At 40.2% G+C, this 27,518-nt stretch overlaps 1 protein-coding gene across 6 annotated transcripts in view; it reads right to left on the bottom strand.

Moving 5' to 3' along the window:
• The window catches only part of LOC129709407 (calcium/calmodulin-dependent protein kinase kinase 2-like), a 56,857-nt gene that overhangs the window by 9,848 nt on the left and 19,491 nt on the right, over positions 1–27,518 (bottom strand). For 3 of the 6 annotated variants that reach the window (XM_055655757.1, XM_055655756.1, XM_055655758.1), the window contains exons 3-14: positions 14,021–14,068; positions 13,830–13,883; positions 12,614–12,665; positions 11,233–11,366; positions 9,469–9,505; positions 7,930–7,951; positions 6,781–6,869; positions 5,538–5,737; positions 2,499–2,552; positions 2,297–2,370; positions 1,991–2,078; positions 265–393 (exon numbers count right to left, since the gene is read on the bottom strand). In XM_055655757.1, coding sequence (XP_055511732.1) covers positions 265–393; positions 1,991–2,078; positions 2,297–2,370; positions 2,499–2,552; positions 5,538–5,737; positions 6,781–6,869; positions 7,930–7,951; positions 9,469–9,505; positions 11,233–11,366; positions 12,614–12,665; positions 13,830–13,883; positions 14,021–14,068 — 981 coding nt within the window. Of the gene's footprint in view, positions 1–264; positions 394–1,990; positions 2,079–2,296; positions 2,371–2,498; positions 2,553–5,537; positions 5,738–6,780; positions 6,870–7,929; positions 7,952–9,468; positions 9,506–11,232; positions 11,367–12,613; positions 12,666–13,792; positions 13,884–14,020; positions 14,069–27,518 lie in introns of all 6 variants that reach the window. The other 3 variants (XM_055655759.1, XM_055655761.1, XM_055655760.1) reach the window with 1 other exon arrangement.

Below are 27,518 nucleotides of genomic sequence, written 5' to 3'. Positions count from 1 at the left end.
AGCATGAATCCACATTTGGCCAATGGATTAGTGGTACACTAAAGTGAAGAATTTATATTAGTACATCCCAGGAAGTACTGAACTTTACAAAGGGCATTTTGGAGATTTACGTAACAGTTGGATTAATAAATAAAGATGTTTCTAAGACTTGAAGTAGACTCTTACCAAGCAAATACAATACAGGCACTATCTGCATGGACAATATTTATTGGACATGTAATGATTTACCTTGTGACTTGTTAAATTAATGTAATAATCTCTTACCACTGTAGCTAGACTTGGAATATGTTTGACTGAATTCTCAACCTCTTCTTCAGTTACTTCAACTAGTACACAATTCTCATCCTCTGTAGGAAGTGCTTCAGCACCATGTCTTGTCACCCATGGATGCAACTGCAAGTTAACGGAAACAACCACTAAAATATATTCTTCAGTGTACTCTTACACATTCACTGTAATGTCACAGTATTCATTTATCACCTTTTCTTATATAAACATAAAATATGGAATTGGAAATAGTTTAGCTTTTACAATTATACAAATCTGACTTTACAGCAATGCTTGTGGGCTGGAAGTAGTGTTTTTTCCCTGGTATTCCAGCTTACCTGCTTCACATCCCATGAATGCCAATGCTCCACATTGTATTAACAATTATCTCTCTCCTCCATGTTCCATATTCTCCAAAACACCATAATACCCAAACATCAAAAGTCTGTGCTGCCCCTTTTTTGCATTTTCCCAAGCATACCGTCACTAATATTGGATATAGACTGCTTCACAGGTAGGGGGGCCTGTGAAGCAGGAGGCCATGAATGCCACAATGTTTACTGGTCCCTTTCAATTAGCCCAAGCATTCTTTGAAAACATCTACTTGTTTTTCTAAGCAGGGTTTCAAATGCTGTGCTGCTAATTTAGCTGATAACTAAATTTTAGCTGACATAGTCTGTTTAACCCTTACATTACAATCCCAACATTGTGGCATTTGGGATGTACAAAGTACAAGGCCGCCATCAATCATTGGAGCCTGTGGCAGCAGGAAAATCCCTAACTCCAGGTGGCAAGGTTTTCAATATCCCTGAAAATCTCAAGATATTCTGAAACATCCAAACCCTATTAAAAGTGAAATAAATAATTTACTAACATTTAAACATGAGGAAGAATTTCTTAAGCCAGTGGGTGGTGAATCCGTAGGATTCATTGCCACAGACGGCTTTTGGGGCCAAGTCATAGGGTATTTTTAAAGCGGTGAGTGATAAGTCCTTGATTTATAAGGCCATCAAAGGTTATGGGGAGAAGGCAGGAGAATGGGGTTGAAAGGGAAAAATAGATCAGCCATGGTCAAATGGTGGAGCAGACTCAATGGACCAAATGGCCTAATTCAGCTCCAACGCCACCCATCCATGTTCTCTAGAGATGCTGAATGACCTGCTGAGTTCCTCCAGCACTTCATGTCCATAAATATAAAACAGATTATTTGATCCCAATGAACAGACAATTCTCAATCCAATGAATGGGTTTATGACCATAAATCCTCCATGTTCTGAAGAATCTCCATGGACAGTCCAGGAGTTAGAAAATGATCAGCTGACCTTGGTCAGCCAGTTCAGGACATGTTCATTCATAAATTAATCCTAATATTTACTGGCAATTCAGCTAAGAGGTGCACAAGTTCCTTTTGAAACTACTGAAAAAAAAAGCAAAATCCAAAATTCATCTCCACTTGAAATTACAAAATGACAATCTTGATTATACATTTCATATTGATCCTCACTGACTTTTTCCTCCAATGAGCAATGTGGACATGCTGGGATACGTTTCCATCATCTTCATTATGTGAATATCCTTCTCAACATGAAAATTCTGTGCACATCGTATAGATTAACTGATAGATTAACAGATTTCTTCCATTTTACATCTTATATGGAGAGGAATGTGCTGATAAAACAATGAATCTCCAGAATGATTGAAAATAAAATATTATCTATGTTACCTTGATTTGTGAAACTGTGATTCTTGTTTCTGGGTTTTTATCTAACATTTTAAAAATGAGACTCTTCACCTCTTCAGACAGTTCTGGCCTAGTTTGAAAAATAGAAAAATAACACTTAAATATTTATATTAAGAGAAACCACTTTCCCCCTCAAATTATTACATTTGTCAACTCACAGAAGGTTGCAAATAAAAAATTACTGAATGAGAATAAGGTTTGATCAAGAAAGAAATAGTAAAATACACAGAAAAAGCTAGAAAAAAGGTTAAATTGTATTAAAAAAGTATAAATTTGTCAAATACTTACTGTTCAGGAAATTCCACAGGATAGTTTTTAATTTTGTTATGCAAACTTAATATCTGATCATCCATAAAGGGGCACTGTCATAAAAACAGAACTTTTATCATTTTCACATCCATTCTCTTACGGCCTGTTTTATGGCCATTAATATAAAGGTGTTAAATTACGCAGCTTTATTGTAACTACTGCATTCATTATTTTTACTTACTTGCCCCACAACAAAGCAGTATAGTGTGACACCCATCGCCCAAACATCCAAAGCCTAATTAGAGAAATCATAATCAATCGGAATCCAAATGCATTACAACATGCTATAGCTGTGAAGTTAATATCAGAAGGAAATGTCTTGAAAACATTCACTGCACATAAAATATAACAATGAACATTCAAATGTAGAATTTACTAAAGGTCCAAGGTTGATTTTTGCAACAATCAAAATTTCAAAGGAAACGCGTTTCCATTGTAGAATTTTCACCAGTAATTTTTCCCTTCATTTTGTATTGTTACTACATTGTTAATACAGTGTTATCTTTTCTCCTCAAGACAATTAGATTTTTTCACAAAATCAAGGATAAAATGTGTATTTTGTGCATCTTTATGAAATTGTAGGAGCCATTTAAGCTTAAATCAGTATATTATAGCCATGTCTAATATTTCTAGTTCTTATCTGTATGTACGCTTGTTGGTGGGAATTGATACGTAGGGGGGGTGTGTCTACTTCGGGGGAGACTAGCGCAGACTCATAGATTGGGAGTTAGTTCTGCCTCAAGGAATTTGAACAGGTACTTTGGATCTGTCTTCACTAAGGAGGACACCAACAATCTTCCTGATATAGTAGTAGCCAGAGGATCTGGGGTGACGGAGGAACTGAAGAAAATCCACATTAGGCAGGAAATGGTGTTGGATAGACTGATGGGACTGAAGGCTGATAAATCTCCAGGGCCTGATGGTCTGCATCCCAGGGTACTTAAGAAAGTGGCTCTGGAAATCGGATTGTGGATTGGAGGGTAGCTAATGTTATCCTACTTTTTAAGAAAGGCGGGAGAGAGCAAACAGGGAATTATAGACCAGTTAGCCTGACATCGGTGGTGGGGAAGATGCTGGAGTTAATTATAAAAGATGAGATAGCCGAACATTTGGATAGCAGTAACAGGATCGGTCCGATTCAGCATGAATTTACGAAGGGGAAATCATGCTTGACTAATCTTCTGGAATTTTTTGAAGATGTAACTAGGAAAATGGACAAGGGAGAGCCAGTGGATGTAGTGTACCTGGACCTTCAGAAAGCATTTGATAAGGTCCCACATAGGAGATTAGTCGGCAAAATTAGGGCACATGGTATTGGGGGTAGAGTGCTGACATGGATAGAGAAGTGGTTGGCAGACAGGAAACAAAGAGTAGGGATTAACGGGTCCCTTTCAGAATGGCAGGCAGTGACTAGTGGGGTACCGCAAGGCTCGGTGCTGGGACCTCAGCTATTTACAAATATACATCAATGATTTGGATGAAGGGATTCAAAGTAACATTAGCAAATTTGTAAATGACACAAAGCTGGGTGGCAGTGTGAACTGTGAGGAGGATGCTAGGAGGATGCAGGGAAATTGGACAGGTTGGGAGAGTGGGCAGATGCATGGTAGATGAAGTTTAATGCGGATAAATGTGAGGTTATCCACTTTGGTAGCAAAAACAGGAAGGCAGATTACTATCTAAATGGCGTCAAGTTGGGAAAAGGGGAAGTACAACTGGATCTGGGGATCCTTGTACATCAGTCTATGAAAGTAAGCATGCAGGTACAGCAGGCAGTGAAGAAAGCGAATGGCATGTTGGCCTTTATAACAAGAGGAGTCGAATATAGGAGCAAAGAGGTCCTTCTGCAGTTGTACAGAGCCCTAGTGAGACCACACCTGGAGTATTGTGTGCAGTTATGGTCCCCTAATTTGAGGAAGGACATTCTTGCTATTGAGGGAGTGCAGCGTAGGTTTACATGGCTAATTCCCAGGATGGCGGGACTGTCATATGCTGAGAGAATGGAGCAACTGGGCTTGTACACTCTGGAATTTAGAAGGATGTGTTTAGAAGTATGAGAGGGTATGTCATTGAAACATATAAGGTTGTTAAGGGTTTGGACACGCTAAAGGCAGGAAACATGTTCCCGATGTTGGGGGAGTCCAGAACCAGGAGCCACAGTTTAAGAATAAGGAGTAAGCCATTTAGAACGGAGACGAGGAAACACTTTTTCTCACGGAGAGTGGTGAGTGTGGAATTCTCTGCCTCGGAGGGCGGTGGAGGCAGGTTCTCTGGATGCTTTCAAGAGAGAACAAGATAGGGCTCTTAAAAATAGCGGAGTCAGGGGATATGGGGAGAAGACAGGAACGGGGTACTGATTGGGGATTATCAGCCATAATTACATTGAATGACGGTGCTGGCTCGAAGGGCCGAATGACCTACTCCTGCATCTATTGTCTATTGAATGGTGAGTACAACAGTTTTTTACTTAATGTAATGGCAGTTCTATACCTTCTCAAAAAGTCCAACTTCGAAAGCTATTACCTCTCGGGATGTGGTGGAGACATAGCTTACACACTCGCCACACTCACAGATAGCAGATAGTAAAAAACAAATCCTCCAGTCATTGTCTCTTGATTAATTGGTCTTTATTGAAGTCGTACAAAACAAAGAAGTAATTCATAACTTTTCCCTCTTATTAACTTTTTCTTCTTCAGACAGTACGGTCGTGACCGTACTGTCGTTACCATGGTAAAAAACTGTTGTACTCATCATCCCTCGAGGCAAAACTAACTCCCAATCTATGAGTCTACGCTAGTCTCCCCTGAAGTAGACACACCCCTCTACGTATCAAATCCCACCTACAAGCATACATACAGATAAGAACTAGAAATATTAGACATGGCTATAATATACTGACAAGCTTAAATGACTCCTACAGAAATAATGTATAACCTTTTCTATAATGAGATATTGTTTTAATGTATTTTAAACATTTTTAAGCATTGCGAAAGGAAAGGGCGACCACTAAAACAGATGGGTTACAAATTATGACTATGATCTGAGAATAGGATATGTAAAATTGTCATACTTTTTACAAAAACCGACTCAATGAGAAAGTTAAAATTCAGTTCTAACATGAAATTTCAATCTAAATAGCAACAATTTAGGAATTTCAGATAAAAGTATGTTGAAGGATATTTTTTGTTTGCAGAGAAAGTGAAATTTACTTTTTTGTTACCTTGCCATGAAAATTCCTCCTGGATACTAAAATGGTCTCTGGGGCCATAAACGCAGGAGTGCCCACACTGCTGGTTAGAAGAGCATCTGTTCCTTCAAACTGATTGCTAACACCAAAGTCAGCTATTTTGATGCGTCCATCTTCTCCAACCAAGAGATTGGAAGGTTTAATGTCACGATGAATGATCTTTTGATAGTGCACTGCAGAAACACACAAAATTTAACTGCAGAACATACTTCATTTAAATTTATCTCAATTATTTTCATTGTGTTAATTATCTGGGCAGCAGCATGTCTCAGGGCAAGAGGGACAGGGTAATGCTCCCCTATGTGGTAATGAAATATCAAGCAGCAGCAAACCTCAGTGTCAAATTTACTGAGCATATTACAAACGCCAATTGAGGAAAACTATTATTAGAATAAAGTTCTGGAAACATTCAGGTCAGATAGCTTTTGTGAAGAGATAAACAGTTAATGTTTCAGGTCAGTGATCCTTCAGAGAAAATTACAGAGTTTTAAAGTCAGAGAAAGGAGGAAGGAAAGAGAAGAGGTATGGGCAAGTGTAAAAACATATTTTGGTAAATTCTGACCACAAATATTTCAGGTAATCTCACGTTCTGACAGCCATAATCTTACTCTTATGGTAATTTCTGATAACTATACTCTGACACCTATTTCCACTTCCTCCAAATTCTCCCTTTTATTATTCATCAATCCCCCTTTCTTCCTGTGAAAATATTTTTATTTTTCCCTGCCTTTTGTTTCATCTCAACCTTGCTTTCTGTTCTCTCCTTACCTCACTTCTCTGTTTCTTAAAATCCCTTTATGTCCATCCCCATTTCTGAAATCTTAGGCCATTTAACTGAAAAAGGGTATTTAGTTCATCCAGCTCGAAATGTTGCAGAATTGTTGAATAACTGTGCTTTGCCTAATATTAAAGCGTGATTTTGGGGAGGATTGCTTCCACTGTTTCTAGTTTCCAATCTCACCATCTCTCAGGAAGGAAGTTATTTTGGACAACTTTCATATATCTCTCAATTACAGACGGGGAAAGTTTAGCAGCTAACATCCAACATGTTGGTGTTAATTTCCCTTTTTTATTACCTCTGACTAGATTTGCACATGACAGAGCACGTCTAGTCAGCGAGAGTAAAAAAAGGGAAATCAACACTGTCAGCCAACATTTCATCTTTGTTCCCCTCTTCCTCTTCTGAGGCATGCAAAGGAGTAGATCACGCACTTACAGAATTCAATTCCCATAGTCAAATCCTGAAAGTAGAATCGTGCTTGTTCTTCTGTCAAGGGTTTATCAGTTGGAACTTCCATCACAGGGCTGAAAAAACACGTTATCAATTGAAAACAAGTAGGTGGGTCTCGAGTGCCAACATTAATAAGAGCTGCTAACAAATGAAGACAATACATTTTTAATGTTTGCAATGAAATGAGGAGAAGTTAGACATTTGTCAATTGGCTAGAAGGATAAAAACAGGATGAGGAAATCATTAACCATCAATTACATTTCTGGATTCCACACACAAGTTGAAGAACCATACTGATTCAAGTCAGGATGTGACAAAAAAAAAACTGGAGTAACTCAGCGGGCAGGCAACATCTCTGGAGTGAAGGAATGGTTGATGTTTCGGGTCGAGACCCTTCTTCAGACTGGTTAGGGATAACGGAAATAAGAGATATAGATGATGTGGAGAGATTAAAAAACAATGAATAAAAAATATGCAAAAAAAAAAGGAAGGAAACAGGCCATTGTTAGCTGTTTATTGGGTGAAAACAAGAAGCTAGTGCGACTTGGGTGGGGGAGGGATAGAGAGGGAATGTCGAGGCTACCTGAAGCGAGGGAAATCAATATTCATACCACTAGGCTGTAAGCTGCCCAAGCGAAATATGAGATGCTGTTCCTCCAATTTGCATTTAGCCTCACTGACAATGGAGGAGACCTAGGACACAAAGGTCTGTGTGGGAATGGGAAGGAGAATTAAAGTGTTTGACAACCGGGAGATCAGGTAGGTTCAGGCGGGCTGAGCGAAGGTGTTCAGCGAAACGATCGTCCAGTCTACGTTTAGTTTCGACGATGTATAAGAGTCCACATCTTGAACAATGGATACAGTAGATGAGGTTGGAGGAAGTGCTAGTGAACCTCTGCCTAACCTAAAAGAACTGTTGGGGTCCCTGGACAGAGTCAAGGGAGGAGGTATAGGGTCAGGTGTTTATTCTTCTGCAGGGGAAGTTTACTGTATATCGTGTTGTTACTTGCAAGCAAAGCACGAAGGCAAATTCCTTGTACGTATACATACTTGGCTAATAAAATTAATTCAATTCAATTAAATTACAGCACTATTTAGATTTGTCAGAAACTTTAAAGAATAAAAGATACTTACCCTTGTTTCACTAATTCAAAGACTGAAAAAGAAATAACAGTTTGTATTTTATGTGCCTTAGTCAAATAAAATCAATCTATCGCTATATTTTTATGTTGGTACCTTATTTTTATGTGATTTACATCAGCTATGTATATTTGTCAAATTCATTTTCACTTGTTTACAAATATATTTTTATATCCATAATCAAACATTTGCAAAGAATCCACTGGCCAGATTTATAAAATCAATTGGCGGCATTATTTTATGAGTGTCCAACTTGAACTCAACTCAGCCACATTTATAGATTCACTTCATTTAGGTGAAGTCAAGTAAAACTACCAACCAGTGACTAGTACTTGCTCTGAAAGTGTGTTCCTCTGCCAGTTTCAGAAACAATGTGCTTTTTAAGCAAATCTGCCACACTTAAATACTTGAAAATTATAATCACTGTGGCTGGATGCTGGACTAAACATTGTCAATTCTTTGATTTGAAAATATGGTCTGTATTTTATGAAATTTTCCACCTACCCCAGGATGGCTGAAAAAAAATGCAAGGGTAGACATCAGCATTTCCTCAGGTCTGATTCTTTCTCATCCTCATTACTGACCAAGACAAATGCGCCTTGCCCACCATAATATTTAACTGTTTCAATACTAATTCAATATTTAAACTAGTGGTCTTAATCTTTTAACAAGCCAAATATTTAAAAGGAAATACACATACATACACAGAACAAAATATGAGACAATGTCCACTTTACACTTTTTCTGAATTTTATTAAATTCCATACATGAAAAGGATTGGTGTTTTTTTCTGAGACAATAAAAATATTTTTTTCAGCATTATGAAATTTCATTGCATGTGTCAATATTTTTACTTAAGGCTGAATGGAAGTAATTATATCAATTTCAATGACAACCTATTGTGACACTGTGCTCTAAAGAGACAATGGTGTCTGATTACTGCAGGGAACCTAGATAGAAAGTTTGTTTTCCCTAGACTGTAATTCCCCCAAGACAGATTTATTTACTTATTGTCTATTTCCAACGTATCTTTCAAATGGTTCTCTCGTTTCCCCATAGAAATCGCATTAAAACATCTGGTGATAGTTTCAGAGACTCCTTCCAATTATATGCTCTGGCTATAGCCTGCTACTGTCGTGGGTCATTATACTATTTTTATCCATCTCTGATAATCAGTGAGGTGCAAAAACCATTAAAACAGCCATGATTTATTTTACCAAAATTTATAAAGATGAAAAAGCAATTAGAAATAAAGTGTTAATAGTTAATTAAAAATATTGATAAACACTTTTACCCAAGATTATCAACCCAATTGCATTGACACAAGATTTATATCGACCATGGCTGAGGATTAGAATGCAAAGTACATCGTAACCATTCTTAATTCATGGAGACAAATAACTGTTGATGCTATTCTACCAAAGAAAATTCATGGACATTTGCTACTTACTAGATTTTTCAGATTGGATTATTTGTATGCTACTCTGGAACACATATTTTTTGAACTAATGGAAGGTTTTCATTAGAACGTACCCATATACAAATGGTCTTCACTGGGGTCATCAAGTACCTGCAATGGAGGAGCAATTTCATTGAAACATGCATTTACTTAAACCATGTTAAGAAAGCACATGGTAAGAACACACAGCTACAATTAAGAGAATATTCAAATCGTGGACCTGACTATAAAACATTTTGATCAGCATTTATTATCATTTTTAGCAATAAAATATTATGGTTATTAGTGGACCCACTTGAATTTGTTTGTATAATATGGTGATTTGCTACAGTTTTCTGCTATTTCAAAGGAAAGTTTAAAATTGGCTACTTATTAAAGTTGTGAAACTGAAGTTGTAAGATCTGTTGCAGACAAATTTCCATCCCTAAATAAATTGGTACCAATCTCAGAGCTTCAAGATCATTGTTATCAGAGAAAAAATAATAAAATTGTTTTTTTTAAGCATACATTTATTGATGCTAGTTTCTGACAGATTGCTAATAAGAGAATATAATTTCCCAGTGATGCACTAGCTACTCATTTTCACCCTACGAACAGCTACCAATGTCCTGTTTCTTTTATCATCGTTACTTTTTTGCATATATTTTATTCATTGTTCTTTATCTCTCCACATCATCATTTATACCTCTCATTTCCCTTATCCCTAACCAGTCTGAAGAAGGGTCTTGACCCAAAACGTCACCCATTCCTTCTCTCCAGAGATACTGCCTGTTCCGTTGATTTACTCCAGCTTTTTGTGTCTGTTTTCGGTTTAAACCAGCATCTGCCGTTCCTTCCTATACATATAATTTCCCAGGCTGCCTTTGAAAGGCTCAAGTTTATATTCTTGGTTTTATTAGCCTTACCATTTAACATAATCAGTACATCTATTGAAAGAAAGTTATAGCTGAAAATCTGAATAATATTCAATGATATATGTAAGAAAATATAACTGTCCAGAAAAGAAACAAAAAAAACCCCAAACTAAACTGGACAAAAAGGCGATAAAAGCTAAATCTGACATTAACTGCATCATTTTATTCCAACTCATTTATACTTTTTGTTTGTAATGTTCCCATCCACAAACAATATGAAGCCTCACTACACTACAAAATGTTATAACTTGCTCAAACTGTATTACAGCAAAGTCAGATTGGGTTAGATTTTGGCAGTAAAGGCTTTCTCTCACTTCCAGGATTATCTGGTTCAGACCTGGGATTATATTGCTGGCTTGATGCATCTCAGATTGTAATAATCTGAGCAGAGGGCAGGCACACTGGAGAAGACATCATAAAAATACCCTGAAGGCTTTGATAGTTATCAGGGTCTCAGAGTGTTTCTAAATACAACTTAAAAGTAAATTACTCTTTTTTAAAAAATCAGTTAACGTGCTTAAATCTTTCCAATAATTTGTGTAAAATAAAAACAGTAAAAAAATGATCTTGCCATCTTACTTTTCATGTTCTCCAGTAAACTCAAATTTCTGCAAACTTATAATTGAATATAGTTTTACCTCTTTGACCTGGAGGGGTCTCCAAACTGCTTGGTTTTGATTTGACCTACATATAAAGACTTTATAGCTTTATTTTTGAAGGAGCTAAAGTGCTAAAACTTGGCAAAATTGGCTGCGACCCTTTCAATTTTATTTAAAAAAAGGAAAAATAGTGCTTGCAATACAATAAAGCATTTTGGAAATAGCTAAGGTAACAAATTATGTTGATGCAGATTTTAAAATAATCTGATAACTAATATTGTCTCCTCCAAACAGATAGCAGATAAGAGAAAAGTAAAAAACCTACTTCAATTAGTTTGACCACATTTGGATGATCCAACTTTTTCAAAATGGCAATTTCTTGGTACACACAATCCAAAGGTCCTTTAAGTTGCACTGAGGTTTGTGGAACTGCTTTGGCACCTCTAGGTGGAGGACGACCTAATGACCAGTAAAGAACTATTATTTACTTGGTAGCTCTGTGCCCATTTAAGTAGAAACAAGGAATTGCAAATGCTTGTTTACACAAAAGGTCATAAAGTGCTAGAGTAACCCTGCGGGTGTGGCAGCATCTGTGGAGAACATGGATAGGGGACATTTCAGGTTGGGACCCTTCTTCATTCTGAAGAAAAGTCCTGACCCAAAACATCCCCTATCCATGTTTTCCAGGGATGCTGCCTAGCCCACTGAGTTTCTCCAGCACTGTGCCCTTCTACTCATTTAAGTATCTGTGCATTAGTCATCCTTTCTGTCCATTTGTATTGCATCCTCAAATGAACAACAGCTTCTTAATAAAAAAAACTGCCATTCACCCAAAGTCCAATGCTAGTATAAATGCTATAACAAGTACAGTGCCCTCCATAATATTTGGGACAAAGACCCATCATTTATTTATTTGCCTCTGTACTCCACAATTTGAGATTTGTACTAGAAAAAAAAATCACGTATGGTTAAAGTGCACATTGTCAGATTTTAATAAAGGACATTTTTATACATTTTGGTTTCACCATGTAGAAATTACAGCTGTGTTTATACATAGTCTCCCCCACCCCCCCCCATTTCAGGGCACCATAAAGTTTGGGACACAGCAATGTCATGTAAATTAAAGTAGTCATGTTTCGTATTTTGTTGCATGTCCTTTGCATGCAATGATTACTTGAAGTCTGCGATTCATGGACAATACCATGAATGTGATAGGTGTCTTCTCTGGTGATGCTCTACCAGGCTTGCATTACAGCCATCTTTAGCTTATGCTTGTTTTGGGGGCTAGTCCCCTTCAGTTTTCTCTTCAGCATATAAAAGGCATGCTCAATTGGGTTCAGATCAGGTGATTGACTTGGCCACTCAAGAATTGACAATTTTTTAGCTTTGAAAAAGTCCTTTGTTGCTTTAGCAGTGTGTTTGGGATCACTGCCTTGCTGTAGAATGAACCACCAGCCAATGAGTTTTGAGGCATTTGTTTGAACTTGAGCAGATAGGATGTGTCTATACACTTCAGAATTCATTATGCTATTACCATCAGCAGTTGTATCATCAATGAAGATAAATGAGCCAGTACCTTCAGCAGTCATACATGCCCAGGCCATAACACCCCCACCACCGTGTTTCACAGAAGTGGTGGTATGCTTTGGATTTCTAATTTCTATAACTACAGAAATATTGGTACATTATAAACGCAGGATACTTACGGGGAAATCCAGCTTGTTTAATTAACTTCTTTTTAGAAAGGACTTTCATTGCCTAACAAGAAAATTATCAGCAAAGTTTTTAATTCACATTTTAGCTTAAAATACTAGACAAGTCAAAGATGTCAAAACTGAGAGATCTATTTATTTACATAACCTAGGCACCCATGTATCTAAAATATTAAAACTAGAATAAATCATTTATTTTACAAAAAAATATCTTTAATAAACTTTAAAACAGACATGACTAATACATAATCAAAACCATTAAACTGAACAAACTAACCATTTAATTCTGCATACAATTCAATATTGTCAGAATCAAATCGAGAATTCTTAGTACAAAAAATATTTTTGGGACAATTTAGTGGTTTAGAGGGGCAATATCTGCAAAGTTGCTGCATGTCAGTTCGTGCAATCATAATTTTCCTTCCTGGATGCTGCACCAAAGACATGCAGGTTTATCGGTTAATTGGCTTCGGTAAGTTGCCCCTAGTGTGTAGGATGAAAAACTGGGATAACATGGAACTAGTGTACAGGTGATCATTGGTTGGCGCTGACACAGTGGGCCAAAGGGCCCGTTTCCATGCTTTATCTGTAAACTAAGAAATGCCAAAGCATTTGACCATTTACTCTGCTGCCAAACTCAGTGGCAGGGTACGAATGTTTTGAGCCGAGGAACAAGGTGTACTTCATTGCTACCCTCAGCTTTACGTCAGCAGCATCTTGTGTTCTAGTCCAGCATTATTCACCTGAAAATGGTCAGCAAACTAAACTGAAAATGTTTTTTTTTTTAATTTAAGTAATATTAATGTTTTAGTTAATCTTTCAATTAATTTGCCCCAGTTAAATGTTTAAAACAATTTTTTTAACTTAAAAAAATTATTTAAATCTATTTCCATTTTTTAAATTGTGCATTATGGGCAGGGCTACAGATTATGCCTCCCAAGGGTTTATTGCCACTTGCAGACGGCTCCATTCTGCGAGGCCTTGCTCTCCATTACACTCCAAGTGCTGCAAGGTTGTTGCAGATATAGGGATTGCTTGGAAGTGCTGAGTTAAACACTATCTAAGATAACATTAAATGGCTCTTATATTTATAATTGAATTACACTCCTTGTTTGGGTTGTCTATCAACATAAAAGCAGTAACGGGAAAGATCAAATTCTTGATTTAGTATACCCAATAGGAAGAATGTTTGACTTTTTCCAACACGTACATAGTAGGTATTATCATCTTCATTATATGCCAGTTTGACAACGCCATATGAACCCTGCACAAAAAAAAATATTTTCAGAAATCAATTACATGTAGTTCATCAATTGAAAGCATGCTATCTTCAAAACCTGCCCAAATCATGTAGAAAATTAATGCTATAATATATATATATATATATTGATTGATGCTCACCTTTCCAATTTCATCTTTTAACTTGTACTGGTTTAACTGGACACAATCCTAGTCATGAAAGTAAACAAACAAAGAATAAAATATTATTAGGACTTGACCTTCAGTGTCACAATAATTCTGTACCTTTCGCAATTGTTTATTATTTAATTTACTTCAATTGTTTATTATTTGCAAATGCTCAATTAAATAAATCTTTTGCCAGCAATCTAATTTTTCACAAATTCCTCAAAATGCAAATATTTACAGCATTGAATAAGATTTCAAAATTATTCAGAGAAAACTATTAGCGGAATACATAAAATTTAAAATAAAAAAAGATGTAAAACTGTTCATCTAAACTAATCTGACCCGAGGGCATCATAGTGCAACTGCAGTACCAGGAAAGACTGGTTTGCATTGTTTTTTCAATCGAAATTGTGGATGTTTGTCACCAAGATAACCTCTGTAGCAGTACCAGATTCTGGCATAATGCCTTCCACCGGAAATCAGAACCAGTGCCTGATTACTTGTTTAATCCAGTGTGATTAACGGTCTTTCATTTATCTTCCTCTACTTGCCCATCTCCACACAGATTAGCAACAATTAACAAACATTAATTTCCCTCTTCTTTGGTACAGTTGTGGAGCTGGTATAGCTACTGCTTCAAAATACCGTGATTGTGTTCCTAACCTCCTCCAGTGCTGTGTGCAGTTTGCATGTTCTCCATGCGACCTCACGGGTTACCTCCAGTGGATCCGGTTTCTTCTAATGAGGGTTACTAGATGAATTAGCCACTGTAAATTGCCCATAGTATGTAACTAAGTGATAAAATCTATTAATATTGGCTTATTATTGTAATTTGTACCAATATACAGATAAAAATGTTATTTGTTTGTTATACAGGCAAATCATACCATGCATGAGTGCATCAGGTAATGCAGAATATAGTGTTACAGCTAAAGAAAAAGTGTTGATTAAAAAAGGTGCGAGAGCCACAAGGTGGACTGAAATATTGGGAGCATGTGAGAGGTTCAATAATCTGATAACAGCGGAGAAGAAACTGCTTTTGAATCTGGAGGAAGTTGATGGGAAGGTAGGAAGGATAAAATGTGATCAATGTAGGAACAGTGTAATTGAATGATTGATGGTGAGCATGGATTCAGCGAGCCACAATGCCTGTTGTCTGCTATATGATTGTATGACAATGAAGAAAAATTGTCCTACCTCAGTCATCATCCTATCACAAACATTCCCTCTCTATTCACATGATAAAACCACAACACAAAACTATACAACCATCTGTCATTCTGGTTATCAATCAGCTTAGTTGATTAATCCAAACAGTGATATTTGTGCGCACACATACACACACACATGCGAGTATGCATATGTATGTCAGTTCAGTTTATTGTCACATGTACCGAGGTACAGTGAAAAGCTTTGTTGTGTGCTATCCAGTTAGCTGAAAGACAATACATGATTACAATCGAGCCATTAACAGTGTATAGATACATGATAAGGAAATAACGTTTAGTGCAAGGTAAATCCAGCAAAGTCTGAACATAGTTCGAGGATCACTAATGTATATGTATATATCTGAAGTACCGTCTGGACGGATCTCTCTTTGACCTTCGATGACTGAACGCCAAAACCAAGATGCACGAACAGCTCATTCTCAAAGCCCTTTTTGCGGATGACTGCGCCCTCATGACTCACGAGGAGTCTGACTTACAGTTCATTGTGACCAAATTTGCGGAAGCAGCACAGGCTTTTGGTCTCACAATCAGCCTCAGCAAAATCCACCAAGCGGCTCCAGACTCTGCAGCACCGCCCCCAAGTGTCCACATTGACAGCACACAGCTGAAAGCCATTGATGCCTTCAAATACTTGGGAAGTGTAATATCATCTGATGGCTCCCTGGACAAGGAAATCTTAACGAGCATCAGCAAAGCCACTCGGACGACTGCGTGCACGAGTGTTGAACAATCACAACATCAAGCTGTCAACTAAACTCAAAGTCTACAAAGCAGTTGTGCTTTCCAGCCTGCTCTATGGCTGTGAAACGTGGACCTTGTATAGGAATCACATCCGTCAACTTGAGAAGTTCCATATGTGTTCCTAATGGTCCATTCATGGGCATTCGCTGGCAGGACAAAGTGCCCAACCTAGAAGTATTGGATAGATCCAGCTTCTCAAGCATTGAGGCAATGATCATCAAAGCACAGCTCCGATGGACTGGGCACGTCATCAGGATGGATGAAACCCGCATGCCTCGACAGGTCTTCTACGGCATTCTTTCCCAGGGACAAAAGAACCATGGAAGCAGTACAAAGATTGCATCAAGGACCATCTCCACTATTGTGGTCTTGCGTCCAAGCAACTGGAAGCCGTCTGATCAGCAGCCAGCAGCTTTGAGGAGCGCCGCCTAGAGCGACTTACCAAAGCCAGGGAGAGGAGGAAGGCTGCTGCCCAGAACCTGCCAGCGATGACCTTCATCTGCCCCACTGCCCTTGAGTGCGCGGTTCACAAATTGGACTCGTGAGCCATGTCAGAACTCACCAGAATTGAGACTGCATATTGACACTGAACTTTTCTTTCTCGTTTATTATATTGTTTATAGTGTACTATGTTTACATATTCTGCTGTGTTACTGCAAGTAAGAATTTAAATGCTCTATCTGGGACATGACAATAAAACACTGTTGACGCTTGAAACTCAAGAATATTAATTTGACTTCAATGCACATTACTCAATAAGTGAGTTCGGTATTCCGAAAAACGCAAGATATCATGGGATTTGTCAAAGGTCATTCGCCATAAAGAAAAAGTGAACCAAGCGCTGGCTGAAAAAACTGCGTATAAATTCTTAACTTTATTCATAATTTATGTGTAAAAATATATTTAATCTGAGGAACGGGGGTGCCAGGTAGCAGAAGAGCGGGGTGTAACAGCGAGAAAGAGGGGGGCAGATGCGCGTGGGAGACAGGAGAGAACGCGTACAGAACCGTGCCTCATCCACAGCCAGGATTGAACCTGGGTCCCTGGCACCGCAAGTGCTGCCAAACTGCCACTGGACCACCCCGTCTCCATCCCTCCCCACCCCCCCACCGAGTGTCCCATCGCCTCTGGAGACGTCCGGGGCGACCCAGGACTGACGGGACACCAGCGGACACAGGCCCACAGCCAGCGTGGAGAAGAAACGCCAACTCCAGCCACCGGCGCCGGCGAAAGTCGCGCACCAGCCATCAACGGGGAAACACACAAAGCGTTGCAGCAACTCATCTAGACAGGCAGCATCCCCGGAGAAAAGGAATGGGTGACGTTTCGGGTCGAGACCCTTCTACAGAGATGTTGCCTGACCCGTCAAGACACCGCAGCACCCAGTGTGTATCCTCGCCGATGACCGGCGCTCGGCCCCTGCCGGCACCAGGAGGGCAAACCGACAGCCACTGGACAAGGAGAGAGGAGCAGCCGCCGAACGCCCCTCCCCCCCCCGGATCCGGAGCAGAGCCGAGCTGGAGCCAGCGCCTCACTCCCTCGCCGGCTGCAAGCCCGTCCCAACACCTCCAGCTGCCCCCGCACAGGGACGGGACACCAGGGAGGGGACGGGGACGGCCCAGCAGCAACTCAACAGTGCCCGCAACGCCGGAGTCCCAGGCCCAACCCAGACCATGGAACCCGACCCCACACAGCAGCACAATCTCGTTCACTCACCGAAGCATAAAGCAATAAAAACAACAAAATCATCGTAGCTTTGTACAAAGGAACAATAAATACAACTAATTCAGAGTTTGAAAGCAGTATTTTCTTACCTAGAAGAATCAAAGCTGGAAAATACATTTGAAATGAAGGTCTGTATGCTCTACTACCAACAATGTTTATGGCGAGTGACCTATGACCTGGGCATGCGCAGTCGGAATACCGAACTGGCTTATTCCAACGGTGCTGGAAACAATATGTATGTGATGATGTTGATGAGATGAAGGACGAAATAATTCTTTCTAATTTTGTACAAGAAATAAGTTGAACTTTGGGAGATATAACGTATCACCAGACAAGACCAATTATCTGAAGGACTGCCGAGCACATTCTCATGGAGCATATTGCATTTTATGAAAGGAAAATTAATTTACTTTATTCATAAAGCAAAACACATACATTTTAAATTATCGCAACCCTTCTTGATCTCAGGAATCTCCCTCCTAAATTTCAGAAACAATATGTTACAAAGATGACATATCAACCTGCAGTTCTTTGCAAATCCTTTTTAATGTTCTCAAGAAATACTGGAGACCAATATACATTGAGGTTTATTTTGTATCATGGTCCCTTCAGGAAAATGAAATAAATACTGAGATTGGTGTAGATTAATGTTAAATTACAAATTAAAATTATACAGAGATATTTGAAATTTTCTTTTAGTAAATGACTAATTGGCATTAAATGTAAATGACATTAATTTAGTTTTACAAATTCTACTCCCCTTATTTGGTTACCAAAGTATTCATGAAATGCTAGAGTAACTCGGCTGGTCAGGCAGCATCTCAGGAGAAAATGGATAGATGATATTTCAGATTGGGACACTTCTTCAGACTCTAGGGATGCTGATTTACTCCAGCAAGTTGTGTCTATCTTTGGTATAAACTAGCACCTGCCGTTCCTTTTTAATCTTGCTACCATGTTCTGCTTTCTGCATATCTTTGTAGGATCTATCCCCTCCAATTAATAAAATTAAATCTCAAACTACTGTGTAGAAATACATCTGGAAAAAAATCCTTCAGTTTGCACATTCAATTTCACTATTTTACCAAGGAAGCAAAACGGGGGAGCCCGACAACGGCAATTTACTTTCACCGATGCCGTGGGGCTCCAGTGACGGGAGCCGGTCAAGTGAGACTCTTCACCTGCGAATCAGGACTGACGGCTTACTACGAGGTACTGGAGCGCGGCCCCAATCACACCGCGAGCGCAGCAACCCCCTCCGGTCAAAATCAACAGCGGCAGTAAACTAAGGCCTGACGACGGCAACTTACTTTCACCGACCACTCGTTCACTTCGGCCACGACAGGGTCCGCGCTGACTTTCGTTGTCCACCGGGCCGCCCCAAACTTGGCCGTTACACAGGGACGACGTGACAACTTTTAACATCATCAAGGGAGGATGTTTATTATTCCCTCCCATGTCTTATTTAGTTTTATAATTTATCGCGATTTTCCCTTCTTTTTTAAACTAGTAAAGCGGAGTTTTTAATCTTTTTAAATCTTTTATCATGCAAGGAAATCTCTGTGCTACCAACTGAGACCAATTTTATTGTGACTTTCTTTTAAACTAGTAAAACTTAACTGTTTTTAACCTTGAGGATTTTCCTGCCACCCGGCCCAATTGCAATATATACCATAGAATACTGTAACCTCGCTCATGCCATATTAGATTATCTAAAATCGAAGATTGAATTAGTACCATGCTTGGATCTGAAAGAATACGAAACACATCAACACCAGTGTTGTATTTGGTTCTGTTGATTGCCTTCTCCCAACTTGGATTGAGGATTTTCCATCAATGTGACTCTGGTCCGTCAGAAATTAGTGTCCAGAAGAAGTACGTAAATACGTTTAGTAGAAATGGGTCGAAACACTCAGCTACCCCCTTTCTAGTCTACCCTAGAGGTCGCCTACCATTGTTCATTATTGTCAATTTACTGGCTGGGGACATCAACCTCAGCCCTGGCCCAAAACGTCAGCACCGTGGACGTAAACCAAAGTACCCGTGTGGTTTGTGCTCATTTGCTGTTAAAGATTCTGGCATTCAGTGCTCGATGTGCACAAGTTGGTTTCACCTGAACTGCTCCAATGTGTCAAACGACATTTTTGGTTTTCACTCCAAAAATCCAAATGCCGTCTGGTTATGCCCATTGTGCGATGTCATCAACCTTGCTAGCTCATTCTTTGACTCGTCAAGCGACCTTACAAGTATGCTCAACTTGAGCAATTCATTTGAAAGTCTCACATCTCTGAGTGATGACCCTGATTGTAACGTATGGAATCATGAGAATTTAAGATCATCCAGCCCAATTTGTGCTAGCCACTTACCGAAAATAACACTTCCAAAACTGCTTCTGGGTGGCCTTGTGGAACGACATCCAAAGCAACACCAACATCCAAAGCAGAAAAAACCCTCTGCTGAAATGTGCGAAGACAAAGGATGGCTGGACCGTTGTTGGGAAAGATGGTAAATGTAATAACCCTGATGATGACAATCCTCCATACTCCCCCTATACCAATTATCACACCCGTCAACATGTTAATGGACAAAGGAATGCGTGTAATGGTGATGCTCATAAGGAGGTTTAAGGTACCAACAAAGATATTGATCGCTATGATGTCAGCAATGAACATGGGATCAAAATCGCTGTTATAAATTGCCGCAGTATAAGAGGAAAATGTGCTGTGATCAATTCATTTATTGAAACTGAAAACCCTGATGTCCTTATGGGGTCTGAATCTTGGCTAGACCCATCAATCAAATCTGCTGAGATTTTCCCTCCTCACCTCCAAATGTTTAGAAAGGACAGAAACACGCATGGAGGCGGTGTCTTCATTGGAGTTAACAATACCATTCCTTGTTTTGAAAGAACAGACTTAGACAGCGACTCTGAGTAAATCTGGTGTCAAGCTATACTCGAGGGTCAGTCGTTACAGCTTTTACCGACCACCTGACATGGAAACGGAGCCTCTTTTAGATCTTGGATCAAACATCTCCAAAATTAACGCCTCGTCACGCTCTCCACTTATCATCCTGGGGGGCGATTTCAATGTCCCGGGTGTAGATTGGTCTGATGGAGGCATACAAAGCAAACCAAAAGGGGCTCTCCAGGAAGCCCTAGCTGACCTTACTCTGGAAAATCACCTGTCCCAAAAAAGTATCTTTCCCTACCAGGCGTGATGAGACAAGTGGCACCGAAAATACTTTAGATTTACTGTTCACTTCACTCCCAGATTTAATCTCGGAAGTTTCATCGTGTACAGGAATTAGCGATCATTATATTATCCAAGCAAAACTGCACTTAAAGCTTAAAGTTCCTTCAAAACCACCGCGTAAAATTTCCCTCTGGAAAAAAGTGAACAGCGAGGAATTTAAAGTCTTAGCAAAAAAAAAAAAACTGGGAAAAGATTTCTTCAACCTGCAACCAGATAAAAGATCCGTACAAGACAACTGGGTGTGGCTGAAAAACTCTTTAAATAATATTGTTACAAATCATGTTCCTCAAAAACTCATTAAGGGCCTCCTTGGTTTTCGGCAAAACTGAAACGTCTCTGCAGTAAGAAAGAGAAGTTTTATATCCGTGCCAAAAACGGGCTACAAAATTGGACTGGGACAATTTTACTAGAGTGCGAAAGCAAGTCGATCGTGCAATTAGGAGTGCTCATAGACAACATGTTTCTTCTATTCTTGGGGGAGAGCAACCCAAGGCTTTTTGGACATATGTGAAATCCAGACGGACAGACAACACTGGTGTCCAGTTGCTTAAAGTGAACATCTGTCTGATCACTGAGGACCAGGCGAAAGCAGAAGCTCTTGCAAACCAATTTCAACACGTTTTCACCCGGGAAGATGTGGAGCCTTCATCATTTCCAGTCCTACCGCCCAGCCCGTATGCTGATATGCCTGCTATTAAAATTGAGGTTGAAGGTGTCAAGAAGTTATTGCTCAACATTAATACCACAAAAGCAATTGGACCAGATCAGATACAGAACCAAGCCCTCAAGATCGCAGCCGAAGAACTGGCTCCAGTTTTTCAGTTCATTTTCCAACTATCGCTTGACTCGGGTGATGTTCCGCTGGATTGGCGGAAGGCTAACATCACTCCTCTCTTTAAGAAGGGTTCAACCACCAACGCAGCGAATTATCGTCCTGTTTCACTAACAAGTACTTGCTGCAAATTGCTGGAGCATATCATTGATAGTAATCTGATGCGACACGTGAGCAAACATAATATTCTTGCTGACAACCAACATGCATTTAGGAGGCATAGATCATGCGAGTCTCAGCTTATCCTGACGACAAATGACCTGGCCAAGCACCTTGATAGTAACGTCATCACGGATTTAGTTGTGCTGGACTTTTCTAAAGCATTTGATGTCATCCCACACCAGAGACTGCTTCGGGAGCTTGACTTCTATGGTATTTGTTCCAACACGAAACGATGGATTTCCAGTTTCCTGACAAAACGTCTTCAGCGTGTGTGTGTGTGTGAACAGAAAGAGCTCCAATTGGCATTCAGTGTTGAGTGGTACACCTCAGGGCATAGTACTTGGCCCACACCTATTTTTGCTTTACATAAATGACATCCATGAAAAAGTCGCAGGTACGACCAGACTATTCGCTGATGATTGTTTGCTGTACCGTCCAATTAAGTCAGCTGATGATGAAGATGCTCTCCAAAAGATTCTCGATACTATGGTTGAGTGGTCACAACAATGGGGCATGCAGTTCAACCCTTCCAAATGTGAAACCATGCGTGTCACCAGAAAGTGGAATCCAGGCGAAACATCTTACAACATACTTGGTGCCACCCTTGAAGAATCCAAACAAACCAAGTATGTTGGCATCAAATTGCAGAATGATCTGCGTTGGAATGGTCAGACTCATCATGCAACGGTGAAAGCAACAGGTGTCCTAAACTTCCTGAGGCGCAACTTTCATCATTGTTCAACTTCTGTCAAGGAGAAGCTATATTTCACCCTCGTTAGACCTCATTTGGACTACGCAGTTGCAGCATGGGACCCATACACAAATAAAAAACATTTCTTCCATCGAACGTGTCCAAAGACAGGCAGCTCGATTTGTTACTAACACCTATGAGAGAGAAGCGAGTGTCACCAAACTTCTGAATTCTCTGGGGTGGAACCCTCTCCAAGACAGACGTGAAGCTCACCGTTTGACCTGTTTTTACAAAATGTTAAATGGTCAGCTAGACATAGATTACAAGACCTACACCAAACCCAAACCAATTAGGAGCAGGCGAGGGCATTTGATCCAATTTGTGATCCCAGCTACAAAGACAGATGTGTACAGCAATTCGTTCTTCCCACGCACAATTAAAGCATGGAATAATATCCACCCAACTATAGTTACCCAACCAGATGCAACTAAATTTAAAGTAGCTCCTTCTTCCCAATAACCCTTTTCTGGCTTAAGCCCTCCCTTCACCACCTCCAGTTTAAATTCCATTTGGAATATTTTGGAGGACCAAGAAACCAAGAACCCTTCCCCAAGGTTTGTACTTTGAAAATGGTACTTTTAATAAAAGTTAGTACACTGCCTCGATCTAGTAACCACCGTATATGTAGTCAGTTCAGTTTCCCATCTCATCATATTTCTTTAGACAAGAGCCATATTCGATAAAATGGACACCAAAAGATCATGTTCTAGGTTGTGCTGGGTTAAATATATCTAAAGCATTGATGTTGACCTAACTGATGGCTTTTCTGAGTGGAGAAGAGCAAAATTAATGTTAGGACCATGAGACATAGGTGCAGAATTAGGCCATTTAGCCCATCATGTCTACTCTGCCTTTCAATCATGGCTGATCTATTTCCCCCCCTCAACCCCATTCTCTGCCTTCTCCCCATAACTTTTGACACCCTTGCTGATCAAGAACCTATCATCTCTACTTTAAAAATATCCAATGTCTTGGCGTCCACAGTCATCTGTGGCAATGAATTCCATAGATTCACCACCCTCTGACTAAAGAAATACCTCATCTCCTTTCTAAAGATACATCCTCTTATTCTGAGGCTGTGTCCTCTTTTGGTCTCTCCCATTACTAGAAACATCCTTTGGCTGACTCGAAGGGCCGAATGGCCTACTCCTGCACCTATTGTCTATTGTCTTTCCACGCCCTATCTATCCAGGCCTTTCATTATTCGATAGATTTCAATGAGATCACCCAATTATTCGCTTCACAGTTCCTGCTTAGGATTGTTAAATAAGAATTAATGTAAGAAACAAAGGTTTAAACAACAAAACAGCCAATAACAGGACTTTACTAAACAATGTTAGTTCTTGCAACTGAAGAAATGTAGCTTATTGCCAATGATGTCATGACCCAAAGCATATATGGTTTCTCAAAAGTGGGATAAAAATGGAAAAGGAAGTGCAAAATATGATATCAATTTTATTCATTTTAATTGACGCCTCTGAAATAATGCAAATTTGGAGGAAAGAAATGGAAAACAAAGTGGGAAGAGGGAAAGACATTCAAAATAGTTGGTTCAAAGCTGAAAAGGACAGGGCAAGAGGCAACATGTTCATGGTGTATAAAACAGAGGAACAGAAGATTTCAAGCTCTCCAGGGGAAATAACAACTGTGGTGTGAGACCTCTCATTGTTCCTGTTCCCAAAGTACTCTCCACTCATCAGACGTGTTAAACCCACAGTGAGGACAGTTAAAGTTTGGTCAGAGGGAGCGGACTCCACACTTCAGCAGCGTTTTGGAAACACTGACTGGAATGTGTTTGCAGCTCAGGCCACCCTTGACTCCCACACGGACATTGACTCGTATACCTCCTCCGTTTTGGTCTTCATCAACTCCACCGTTAACAGTGTCACCTCCCTCAAACGGATTACCACATTCCCGAATCAGAAGCCATGGATGAACAGAGAGGTCAGGCTACTGCTGAAGGCACGTGACACCGCTTTCAGGTCAGGCGATGCTCGAGCCTACAGTTCATCCAGGGCTAACCTGAAGAGGGGCATCAAGAAGGCCAAGCACAGCTACAAGCTAAGGATCGAGAGGCGCTTCAATAACAACTCCGACCCCCGATGTACGTGGCAAGGCATTCAGGCCATCACGGACTGTAAACCCACCAACACCATCCCCACATCCAGCAACGCCTCCTTCCTTGAGGAGCTTAATCACTTTTATGTCCGCTTAACAGGGATAATCAAGAGATGGCCATCAAGGCTGTATTCCCTGCTGATCAACAGCCCCTCACACTCACCCCCATCGACGTGTATGTGGCACTGAGCAGGATTAATGCACGAAAGGCTGCTGGCCCTGATGGCATCCTTAGGGCCTTGTGCGTCCTCAGGGCCTGTGCTGTGCAGCTGTCAGACGTCTGGACTGACATCTTCAACCTGTCACTTGCCCAAGCAGCTGTCCCCACGTGCCTTAAAACTACCTCATCGTGCCAAAACACTCCACTGCGGCGAGCCTCAACGACTGCCGCCCAGTTCCACTTACTCCCATCATCACTAAGTACTTCGAGAGGCTGGTCCTGGCTCACCTCAAAGGCTGCCTACCTCCCACACTGGACCCCTATCTCTTCGCCTACTGCAAGAACAGGAGTACGAAGGATGCCATCTCCACGGCACTTCACTCCGCCCTCTCCACCTCGACAACAGAGACACTTACGTGAGAATGCTGTTCATCGATTTTAGCTCAGCATTTAACACCATTATCCCCTCCAAACTGATCACCAAACTCATCGACCTGGGCATCGACCCCTCCCTCTGCAACTGGATATTGGACTTTCTAACCAACAGACCCCAGTCTTTTAGGTTAGACAACTACACCTCTTCAACCCTCACCCTGAACACAGGGCTGTGTGCTGACACCTCTCCTCTACTCCCTCTTCACTTACGACTGCACACCTGTACATGGTACTAACACCATCATCAAGTATGCAGATGATACAACGGTGATTGGCGTCATCGGCGACAACGATGAGTGGGTCTATAGGGAGGAAGTCCAGCTCCTAGCAACATGGTGCGCTGACAACAACCTGGCCCCCAACACCAAGGAGCTCATTGTGGACTACAGAAGGTCTAGGGGTGGCACGCACACACCCATCCATATTAACGGGACGGAGGTGGAGCGTGTTTCCAGCTTCAGGTTTCTGGGGGTCAACATCTCTGATGACCTCTCTTGGACCCACAATACCTCAACACTGATCAAAAAGACTCACCAGCGTCTCTTCTTCCTGAGGAGACTAAAGAAGGTCCATCTGTCTCCTCAGATTCTGATGAACTTCTACCGCTGCGCCATCGAGAGCATCCTTACCAACTGTATCTCAGTATGGTACGGCAACTGCTCGGTCTCCGACCAGAAAGCACTGCAGAGGGTGGTGAAAATTGCCCAACGTATCACCGGTTCCTCACTCCCCTCCATTGAGTCTGTCCAGAGCAAGCGATGTCTGCGAAGGGCGCGCAGCATCGTCAAGGACTGCTCTCACCCCACCCCACAGACTGTTTACCCTCCTTCCATCTGGGAGGCGCTACAGGTCTCTCTGTTGCCAGACCAGCAGGTTCAGGAACAGCATCTTCCCTGCGGCTGTTCCCCTACTTAACTCTGCACCTTGGTGATTGCCAGTCATCCCCTCCCTCCCGGACACTCCTTCCCCCAGTCACTGATCCCCCACCCCCCCACCCACCCCTGAAAATTGCACTTTATTCTGTGTTCGCACTTCTGGGTGAAATGCTAACTGCATTTCGTTGTCTCTGTACTTGTACACTGCACAATGACAATAAAGTTTGATCTGATTCTGAAATACAACAATGAAGTTGAAAATAATCAGTTGAGTGCAGAGAGAAAAAGATTTCATGCTAATTGATGATGACCTTTCATGAGAAAACACTTTAATTACAAAATTGACATTCTAAATGCATGACAATGTTCTTTTTTAGAAATGTCAATGGGAATCTGGAAGATTTAAATACAATGGATGAGGTGAAATTGAATTGAATTTCCTTGATTGTCAATACAAGGATTACAACACAACATATTTGAGAGTACTTTGATTTCTTCCTCCACCCCACATAATATTCTCGTCACAGAATGCCTCCAGCTGTTAACTGTAATTAGATTTTCCTCCACTTTTCCCATTTGCATTAACCTCTTACACAAATTGTATGTATTATCAGCTTCATGTATAAACTATTCTGGATCCTATTAATTCGTTGAACTACTCCTTTACATTTATAATACTAATCCTTCACTTATGATCCCGAGTCTGACCTTCTCACTAATTTAGTAAGTGGATATATTTCACCATTCTAATGTTCATCCCTTATCCTCAAACTATTTCATTATTTTGTGTATTAACTGAACCCCTCTTGTGCCCTTTATTGTCCCTTAGTAATTTAAATTAATCAATTATCTGCCCATCATTCTAAATAATCTACATTTCACTCTGTAACACAGAAGAAACTCAAATAAAATAAAAATATATAAGCTCTGAAAACACTAAATTGATAATACTTGAAGCATGCTTTTGTATCTATTCAGAGTTATTAACTCACCTTTCAAAATTATTTAAAACGTGGCAATCTTATTGGTTTGTCGCTGTTACATTTTCCCTTTAAGGAGGAACCAGTCCAAAATGTGGGAGAAATCAGTTCTGTGACCAAATTTACTTAAAAAAAAACAATTCCTGTCGTCACAATAGGAGCATCCAGACTTAACATAAAATTGCATTCATGGTATGAAATTTGGGTGCAATGTAAATGAAGATAGCTGT

Source organism: Leucoraja erinacea, chromosome 25 (assembly GCF_028641065.1).
Source record: "Leucoraja erinacea ecotype New England chromosome 25, Leri_hhj_1, whole genome shotgun sequence".
NCBI classification, from domain to species: domain Eukaryota; kingdom Metazoa; phylum Chordata; class Chondrichthyes; order Rajiformes; family Rajidae; genus Leucoraja; species Leucoraja erinaceus.
The sequence above is the reverse complement of the archived record's forward strand: the minus strand, read 5'-3'. Positions and strand labels throughout refer to the sequence as shown.